Raw genomic sequence first — 10,449 nt, forward strand, 5'->3', positions numbered from 1 at the left:
ACAAACACTGAGCAAACATTTTTTTCTGTGAACGAAAAGCTCCTTTATAAATATATATATATATATATATATATATATGCTTATATGGATCGCATTAAAATTCAAATATTTGTTTTGTTCATTATGATTTTTAAAATGTTTCAAATGGATGGATTGTCATTTATTCTTGTTTTTGTTTCTTAATAATATTAATATTATTAATAATAATAATTAAAAAAAGAATCAGTAAAAATACATTGCTCTATTGTAGCTAACCCAAAAACTCAGAATGTTGTGATTATTTCTGAAAATTTTAAATAATTCCAACTTTACTTTCTAAAATGCATGAGTTCAGTGACCAAAGCCACTTCCTGTTGGAGCTGTACTTGTGTATATCTCTTTAATGGTTTACAATTCAACATGTGACATTAATAAAACCCTGTTTGTCTCCAAAGGAAACTTCAACTATGGCAAGAGGCTCTCCCAGCCAATCAGAACACAGCATGCACAGTAACCTTGAGCGCTGCTTCCCGCCCACTGTGGGAGGGACAGAAAGGGGAAACCCAACTCTATTGAATCAGCTTCCTGCCTCTGTAAGGCCTGTAGCGCCCACATCCCCTTCCTCTCAATGTTCAAGACTTTACAAAAGAAAGAAAGAAAGCGTAAACTTTAATGAATCAAAACCATTTGTTCCCTTATTGATGAGCATCCATGTGACGATAATATTTAATACTCATACAGACAAACTCTTTGGCAGAAGTGCTGATGCAAATCATTTCAAAATAACAAACTGTATGCGGATAAAAAACAAAACAAATAAATGGTGTGGTTATTTTTGGTTTTACTGATTCAAAGGCCCTATATCATGCAAATCAACTTTTTTGAGTTTTTAACCTTGTTACAATGTTAATTCCTTATCAAAAACACCCCCAAAGTATTACTGGGATTCTTTCCTGCATCTCTGAGATATTCTCAATAATCCTGCTCTCTGAGCTGCTTCTCTGCCCTCTTCTGAGAAACGAGCGATTAAAATGCTAGTGACATCACTAGAATTATGAACCATCCCCTCCAGGAAGTGCCTGCTGCTGGGGCCGCCCCTCCACAGTGAACATACACGCCCATTCTCTCAGGTGCTAGAGTAATACGAGCGGCCGAAAAACATCTGTTTGTCTGGTCATTGTCCTTTCTTATCCAGTCTGCACAGGGAAAAAAAACGGACTTTGTTTTTGTACTAAACGATAACGTCTGGTAACCGAAAATGCATGTTCGACAGTCCTCGGAATTTGTTCAAACTTCCTGAAGAAGAGTCTACTCGCCAGAAGTGGTTGGAATTTATCTCTGGGAGCACGTGACACACCATCCAGCATCCGTTAGTCTGTGACCGTCACTTTACAGAAGACTGCTTGGTGAACCTTGGCCAGTTCCAAAGTGGATTGTCCAGTAAATTATGTCTTCAAACCGGAGCGATTCCCACAATAAACCCCAGTGATGAAGACGCCACAGCCGTAAGTAAAATAAACCTCTAGCCAAATGTTAGCCATACTCACTTCTTTGTCGTTATATTTGAAATACATTCTCTGGAACTGATTACAAAGTGTGGTGGGCGTGAATGTTGCCCATGCTGCCGGGGCTACGTCATGAAAAAGGAGGCACTCACACGGGGAGAGGCGGGGCTCCGAGAAACCGTGCGTCTCAACTTCCGGGTTGAAAGAAAATAAGTAATATATCTTAATAAATTAGTATGTTATTTTGCAAAACTTAAATTATTACCCATATGTGGCTGTAGTTGATTTTGGAAGGTCTTAATATAGCATGATATAGGACCTTTAAAATTATTTCTGTTTTAAAATCTAAATATTAATGGAAAAATCTTGTTGTTGGTGAGATATTTGGATATTTAGAGGGAAATTATGGCCAACAACATGAATTTCAGTGTAATTATCACACCAACAGAACAACAATTCGCTATTATTATTCAATAAAATTTTATAACAGAAAAACGCTCAACTGTTTTTTGTTTTGTCTGTATTTCCATTTCGGTTTTAAATTCATAAAGCTAAAATAACCACACCGTTTATTTATTGTATTTTTGATTTGGTTTTGAAACGGAATACCCCACGTACAAACAATACACGAATTATTTTCTCCACAGACATGGTCAAAATATTGATTTATAAGTTTATTAAAAGCCAATCCTTCTTGTTGCTAATTTAAGTGCGAAACAGCGAAGGGGGGCGAACACTTTTGAGGCACGATCGCTTAAACACATCAAGTAACTCAAACATGCTGCAGGCAAAGTGAACACAGATAGTAACAGACTGACAAACAACAATCACGTTTTTTGTTGTGCTTCTGAAATGTACAACATATAACTGTCGTTATTGTTTAAAGCACCTAGAAACTATAGAAATGTAAAGAAATACAATGTTTGTAAGTAGGGACTATATTTGAGCTCATGTTGGCTTTCTAATGAGACTCCTACTTGAGGGCTTTGGCTACTGAGGCGTAGGCGATGTTTATTTCATTGTCGATCGGGCACGTGGAAGCAAACTCCTCTCTGGCGTACGATGCATTCAGGTACCTCCAAAGGTTCGTCATAGACTGAGGGATGCTAAAGTTTCGATATTTCAAAGAGACAACCTACGAGGTAGAAAAACAAAACAAAATCAGAAGGATTTAAAATTCTGGACTGATTATTAATATGGCTACAGAGTTAAGTACCTTCACTATGTGCAGTTTGGGCAGCAGGTTGCAGTCGGCCAGAGTCAGCGCTTGGCCGTCCAGGAAGGGGCGGGAGGATGAAGTGACCTCATCGGTGCTATTCTCATCAACCTCGTCAGGAAGTGGTGAACCGAGGAAGTCATCGAGCTTCTTCAGAGCCTTTAGGAGGCCTTTCTCTAAGTCTGAGCACACAGCAAACAGATACAGGAGTTTTATTTATAATATCGCAAAATTCAACAAATGCATCCCAGGATCTCACTTAAAGTGGCAAAATAGAATAAAAGTCCTGCTTGAAAAATGGTAAAATCAAAATTCAAACAAAAATAAAACTGGAGATAAGAGTGAGCGGGTTGGACAATGGAATCTGGATGGATTGACTAACACTAAATAATACAACTTGTTTTTTTGGCCAGTGAGAGCTTGGCATACTATCGTACTATTCATAATAAGTCTGACGTCCAAATGAGTATGTAGTGGGTTCCAATTAGATAGTATGGAAAGACAGAGTCTTGGTCTAAATTGCCGGCATTAAGTCCAAAATGAGTTTCCTCCGTAGTGTAGCTGGGCTCTCCCTTAGAGATAGGGTGAGAAGCTCAGTCATCTGGGAGGGGCTCAGAGTAGAGCTGCTGCTCCTCCGCATTGAGAAGAGCCAGATGAGGTGGCTCGGGCACCTAATTAGGATGCCCCCTGGACAGGGCACGTCCCTCTGGAAGGAGACCTCGAGGAAGACCCAGGACAGGCTGGAGAGACTACGTCTCTCGGCTGGCCTGGGAACGCCTCGGGATCCCCCCGGAAGAGGTGGATGAAGTGGCCAGGGAGGATGGATGGATGGATGGATGGATGGAAAGACTGAGTATGTGAGAAATACTCAAGAGATTTTTTAAGTATCTAAACAGTGGGCACACTAGTCAGACTCAACTGCCCCATGATGCATTGCGAGCGGAACATAAAATCGTCCTGGGACCGGTTTCAAGCTAAAAGGCAAACATTCCTTTTTCAAAATAAAAGCATCTCTTCCTGTCTTCATTTAGTTTTTAACACTTTTGTAAATAGGGCTCTTGCTTTGTAGTCACCCGGTAGTTTCTTCAGTAGCACAATGGGGGGGTCTGCGAAAATCTCTGAAATATCGGCATGAAATGTTTTTCTGAGTTTTATGGATCAAATGACCATACAGTACAACAAAATGCATTTAAGGGCTAAAAATGTGGATTTAGCATGATGTCCCCTTTAAAATGTTTTCAGAAGTTTACAAGGTGGCGAATCAACAAAAATATTTAGCCTAAGTGTGCTTCAGTTTTTTGTCATTGTAAATTTTAAATGCATCTTAGGAAACTTGGAGGTATACTTCAGTGGCAACGCCATCATCCTAATCCTCCTAAACATACTTATAGTATATAGTAGACAGTATATACTCATATGTAGTGTATAGTACGTTAGTGTGCTATTTCAAACACAGCCCTCGAGAAAACTCACTTTCATTAGTCTGAGGGTTGGAGTTCTTGATGTAAGCCGAGAACTTGGAGAAGACATCCATCCCTGCTGTGTTAGACTCAGGGTTTCGAGCAGCCAGACGAGGATATCTGAACAAATAAGACACACACACTCAGTATCAGTATCTAAAAAAATAGTTGCATACTGACAATGAGAGGCTATAGAAACAAGGTGAAAAGATTAGGGTACTCGTAAAGGCTTGAAAGTTTACTTTGGAGGGCAGAGGTTTTCCTCGAGGAACTCCTCGATCTTGTTCGTGTCCGTTTTCACCTCGTTACCGTAAAGCAAAAAGGGCGGCTGAGCTCCAGGCGCCAAATCCTTCAAGATGTCCGGCTTCCTGCAGAGGAAAGTGAAGAAAAGTTTCATTAACCGTGAGACTTACATTACAAACTAAACAAACATTCATTAATTATTAAAGTGGATGGAAAAAAGTGATTTATGGAAAATTCACACAAAAATATTTGTGTGTTTTTATTTGAAATCCAGTGGAAACAACTAATATTGTTGTTGTTGCAAAATAACTTGTGGCTTTAATTTTGATACAAACTATCCAGGTTTTCTACTCGTCAAAGCTGTTTTTTAACCTCAAACCACAGAAACTTACATCTCTTTGGTTTCATATGAATTTTGTAAAGACAAATGGACTTACAGATGTTTCATCTCTTATTTAAAAGGGTTCTACTTTTAAACTGAAAGTCTGTAGGAAACTGATGAACCAGGATGTTCATTGGCCAAGTGAAGGCAACCCATTGTCTACAGGGGAACGACTCTTTTAAAAGAGACTGATTTCTTAAAATGTATGCATTTATAGGACATTTGACCTTTTGTCCACTAGACATTTTAGGGTCCAAAATGACGCTACTTCAGGAGAACAAGGAAACTGTTATTAAATGTGATGTTAATTTCTCCCCCACGTGTTGCACATCTTTATGTTGGATGTGAATTTGCAGATCCACATGCCAGCAAATAGAAACACTAATGTTAACTTGAGATTTTGTTTTTTCAGACAAGGTTTTTAAGGAGATGTAATATCTTCTGACATGTTTCGACTGTCAACTGTCAGTCTTCGTCAGAGAAGTTCAAAGGATGCCTTTGATGTTTCCTTTGAAGTTTCACCATGTAATAGTTTCCAGTGAGATTAATTTTCTCTTCTTTTTGAATAGTATGTTAAGTTGAGGTTTCGTTTATTAAAACAAGATTGTTCAGGATTTTTTTTTATCTCCCGACATGTTTAGAAACACTGATGGCTTTCAGAAGTCACTGACCTCTAGATGTAAACTCTTACGAACGCGACGATGTGACAAAAATATGTGTCTCTGTATGAGCGGAGCTATAAATGTTCAACACCAAAGGATGCAACATCAGAGCCTCCAGAACAACAACAACCTAACGGCACAACAAAGTAGAGCAATGCAGAACACAACCCGAGAATCAAAGATTCCACCTGTGTTAATCTCTTAATAATGTGTTTACAGTCAAAGACTCCATTAAAGGAGAGATGAAACATTCACCTCTTCATGTCCACAGTGGTGACGTCAAAGGTCACGCCCTTCAGCCACAGCACCATGAAGAGACGCTGGGAGAAAGGACAGTTCCCAATGCTCTGACCATCACTTCCTGCCTGGAAAATAAAAGGACACTAAATGTAAAATTTAACAGCATCAGAGTCAGTGTCTCAAATAACAGTTTGAAATGGCATACTATGTACTAATATGTACTATGCACTACAAACTGAATGAGTATAAAGTGTTTACAATATACTTTAAGTATGGTTAGGATGATGACCGTTCACACTGAAGTATACTTCCAAGTTTCGGAAGATGCATTTTAAACCTACAAGAAAAACCTGAAGCAAATTGAGGCTAAATATCTGTTTATTCTCCATCTTTGAATTTCTGAAAACATTTTTAAGCGAGAAAATGTCCAAGTAGAATATCAACATGTGCTCATTTGATCGATAAAACTCACATATACACATTTCATGCCGACATTTTGGAAATTTGGGAAATTTTCAAAGACCTGCCACTGTGCTAGTGACAAAACTTCTGGTTAAATTCAAAACAAGAGCCCTATTTATAAAAGCCTTAAAAACAAATGGAAGACGAGAAGAGATGCTTTTATTTTGAAAAAGGGATGTTTGACTTTTAAGTTGAAGTTGGTCCCAGGACGATTTTACGTTCTGCTCACAATGCATCATGGGGCAGTTGAGTATGAGTGTATAGTATACAACCGGGTATTTCTTTCATACTCAATCTTTCTATACTATCTAATGTGAATGCACTGCTATTCATTTTGAGTCTTCAGACTTAGTACGAGTTAGTACGTTAGTGGACAATTGTGAACACAGCCATAGACTATATTTTCATCATTATTTTTTTTAGAAAAGCAGAAGTTTGTGGTGACATACTTACTCAACATGTGATATTTTGAAATCCCAAGTTAATCCCCCAAAAAATGCAGGAGTAAACCTAATCATTTTTATCTTTGCACTGTGAAAAGACAATCTTTTATTTTCTGCATCGTAAACTATTATTAAACCTCCAGTCCACTATGTCCTATTAATAGTTTTGACCTTACATGTCAATGAGCCGTCAGTTTGAACTAAAAATGCAGACAGGCAGCATTCACAGGCTAACGTCTGCTTCTTCTTCAGGAAATGGTCTCACAGCTTTAAAAAAAGGAAGTCACAATTCCTATGTGAGGCTTATTTTGGCTTGAAACCACTCAAGCGTTTAGAAAAAAACTATAGTTAAAAACAAGATTCACAGGAGTGACAAACGGCACCTTTCAGACCAGAAGCAGAGGAGAGGACATAAAGAGTGAGGCCCACTTGGTTCCCACAGAGGAGCCATTATGAGTCAGTGGGAGCACATGTGTCAAACATCTGGCCCGTGGGCCAACGAGTGCAATGAAGCATGCAGGTTAGTAGGGCTGTCAAAAGTATTGAAATTTTAAAAAGAATCGATACAAAAATGTTGTATCTGGATTCAATAATCATATATGGTTCTAAGTGTTGTTGTTTATTTTCATTTCATCAGTGACGTGCCGTGAGGACTAGGGTTGGGTAGGCAGGGCGTAGCAAATCAAGACCACCATTGTCGACACCAATGACAATGTTTCTGCTGGCAAGTGTTAATCTAACAAAATCAACATCGTAAAACACTATTAAAGAAACATAAACAATTATTCAATATAGCCTCCATACTCTCCCAACAAGATATATATCATGACACGACAGCGCATCCATTGTTTGTGTTGGAAACACAGAGACACAAAGAAAATGACAACAACTGAGAACAGCCATAGTGAGGAGCATCCACAAAGCTAATCCTTCCTTTTGTACCATTCACTGTGGAAAATATGAAATAATTTCTGACCCTTCCTTTGCTGAAGGTCTGGTAACTCAGGTGTTGGTCTCCCATCTTTTAAAAGCGGTTGTTTTTCCTCAAAAGAAAGTTATCGTCTCTAGCACTGTCATCCTGCCTGCCTGTAGCAGCGGCCACGCTGTATCAATTCACTAATGCACTGTTAACGTACGTATAGCATTTAGCATAGCACGGTTACGGCCAAAGGCAGCATAGAGAGCTGACTTTTTACGTAAATGGTTTTCCATATTGGGGAATAGATTGCGCATGCGCAAACACATATAAACACGCTATGGGAACAGAGGCAGAGCAGCACTGTGCTTTTGGGAGAGGGCGTGGCCGCCATGTTTAGTGATTTGTGGAATGAAAATAACTAAATGCTGATACTTTCAAACGTATAGGTACTGAAATTGAAAGATAATTTATAATTATATTATAATTAAAACAAACAATCAAAATATCAATTCACCCTTGGGTACGCACTGCCTACCTTGCCTACCCTGACTGCACGTCACTGAATTTAATTAATTTTTATTGTACTACCTCGGATTACCTGAAATGTATTATCATAGTTTCAGGTAAGCATATTTAACCAGTGGTTCTGTTATTGTTTCATGTTGCAATAGAGGGTATTTTTGCATTTTTTATTGCTAATACCAATATTTCTATTTAATTTTGGTGTCATTATTTCTATATCCCCGTGGTATTGGAAATGCAATTGAGTACCCAATATTTTACTGTGTATCAGTATCGAGTTGAATATTTTAGTATTGTGACAACTCAACAGGACAGTACACATAACAGGGAGGACATTACACTATGGTTACACATGTTCTGTGCATTTACAGAAAAAAAAACATCTGCATGTCGCAATGCACAAATATAATTCTACATAAAGAGAAATACATAAGGGGGGAGTGTCTACTGAAAGTTAAAAAAAAACTTATTTTAGTTTATTTTTTTCCAATTTGTAATCCAGTTGCTGGCAACATTGCCTCCTTTATACAATATAATGACTTAACTAATTCTCCTGTAGCTATGATGATGCAGATAAAAAAATTTGCTAACTGAAGTAAGCTAATAGTTAGCTAACCATGCTAATGAACAATAGTGCTTCTATTTTTATATTTGGAGCTGCAGTAGTTTACTCTATGAATATAAATGTATCATCCAGTTATTATATTACTACTTATGTTACCTAATTTGAGCCTGTAAAGGACTTTTTTTTAAACATAATTTATTCACCATTCATGCTAAGACTTGCTAACTTGAGTAGTGTCAATTGCTGTTGGCAGTTACCATGGTAACACGAACCCACAGAAGCTAAATGTTTTGATATTGTTTTTCTCTCTTTTCCTTTGGTTAAAAAACAAATTTGAATCATCTCAACAATGCATCAACATTTTCTCTGTTTTTACAAATAACTACTACTACTACTACTTTAAAAACATACAGAGATTGAATAAAATAAATGATGGAAAAATATACTAACTGACTCAAACAGATATATTTAGGCAAATTACCCATGCTTTCAAAACATGATACGATAAACATTAATTACGCTGAGATTTTTCTAAGGCAACTCATTAGAATCAAAATAATACTTTCACAGTTCTTCAGGAGTCATATACTTAAGTTATAAAGACATCAGAATTGTAAAACTTTTAATATAGTTATTATGTCTAGGCCTACTTATTCCTGGAAACTACAGAGTTGAAAAAAAGAAAGTTTATAATAATGATTGATTAAAAAAAATTAAATCCTTATCCCCCCCCAAAAAAAAAATAAAATAAATAAAAATTAAATACAGATTGTGTATTTACAGGATATTATGAGACAGTTTTGTGCACCATGTAAATAGGATTATCCGCCTTGGCCAACATACTAAATATAGATTAAAGACGTCTACCCACTATCTTAATGTGAGTTTAAATAGATTAGAGCTTTGTGAGTCAGCAGAGGTACAACAGTAGATGTGAGTTCAATGGAACTTGTAGTAATAAAAGAAAAAGACCCGCCTCTGTGGTTCTCAATGGATGGCTCACTGTCACACAATGTCGCCTACGTCACTTTCTGGGTGTGATGCCCACACGTTTTTTTCCAACATCCTGTCCCTCTGGGAACTCTTACCTTCACAAAAAGTTCCAGTTTGGTTTGATTGGAGTCGCTCATCTTCTCCTAGTGAAGAACCAAACCTGTGTATGAAAAACAAAGAGTGAGGAAGAGACGCAGCGTGACGCGTTACCTCGTCTTTCCTGAACCGCATCCTCTGCTGCAAACCCAGGCCGTTAAAAGTGACCAAACTGGACCCAACAGCGGGTCAAAGGCTTCACTGTGTGCATGTGTGTGTAAGTAAGTAAGTAAGTAGGTAGAAAGTGTGCAGACCTGACTCGGTACCGGGGTCGTCGCTCGCCTGTTCGTTGCTGTTTTGCTTCAGTCTGAGCAACGCGTCGCGTCGCTCCGCATCACCTCCGTTTCCTGTCGCGCGGGGAGGGAGGGGTTAATCTGTGCTTCTCAAATTCTCCTTTATTTACAAAAAGCTTCGTGCAATTCACAATGAATCACTTGCACAAACACAAAGAATGTGCACAAATTAGGGCTCTGTGTGTTTTTTTTCTTCTTCTTTTTTCCAAAGGCGTGAACTAAACTTACTAAAGCACTAAAGCCTACTCAAGTACTGATGATTGAAATTGTGCTCAAGTACAAGTGCAAGTAAACTCAAGTACAAGTAAAAAGTAGCTCCATTACATATAAAAGTAAAAGTTGCGAGTTACTTTCACCTCCCACGTTTATTTTGGGTCATGAATCTTGCCACGTGGTTCCCTTGCATACAGTAAACATCTAATGTACAAACTTAATAAAGAAGAGACAAAATCTTTCACAATTAGAACTT

General features: G+C 38.0%; 1 protein-coding gene across 1 annotated transcript; it reads right to left on the reverse strand.

Annotated features, from left to right (window-relative positions):
• Window positions 1–1,108: 1,108 nt before the first annotated feature.
• On the reverse strand, window positions 1,109–10,045 carry clic1 (chloride intracellular channel 1). Its single transcript, XM_028461814.1, has 7 exons — window positions 9,942–10,045; window positions 9,687–9,751; window positions 5,703–5,812; window positions 4,403–4,528; window positions 4,174–4,280; window positions 2,701–2,882; window positions 1,109–2,619 (listed from the first exon to the last, which is right to left on the reverse strand). The coding sequence occupies exons 2-7, from the start codon at window positions 9,726–9,728 to the stop codon at window positions 2,458–2,460; spliced, it is 729 nt and encodes a 242-aa protein (XP_028317615.1). The 5' UTR covers window positions 9,729–9,751; window positions 9,942–10,045; the 3' UTR covers window positions 1,109–2,457.
• Window positions 10,046–10,449: the final 404 nt, after the last annotated feature.

Source organism: Gouania willdenowi, chromosome 11, assembly GCF_900634775.1.
Source record: "Gouania willdenowi chromosome 11, fGouWil2.1, whole genome shotgun sequence".
Classification (NCBI taxonomy): domain Eukaryota; kingdom Metazoa; phylum Chordata; class Actinopteri; order Blenniiformes; family Gobiesocidae; genus Gouania; species Gouania willdenowi.

Coding starts and splice junctions, on each gene's coding strand:
- clic1 (XM_028461814.1), bottom strand. CDS start 9,728: ATGAGCGACTCCAATCAAACCAAACTGGAACTTTTTGTGAAG. Junction 5,813..9,686: donor AACTGGAACTTTTTGTGAAG/GTAAGAGTTCCC, acceptor TTTATTTTCCAG/GCAGGAAGTGATGGTCAGAG. Junction 2,883..4,173: donor CAACCCTCAGACTAATGAAA/GTGAGTTTTCTC, acceptor CTGTGTGCTCAG/ACTTAGAGAAAGGCCTCCTA.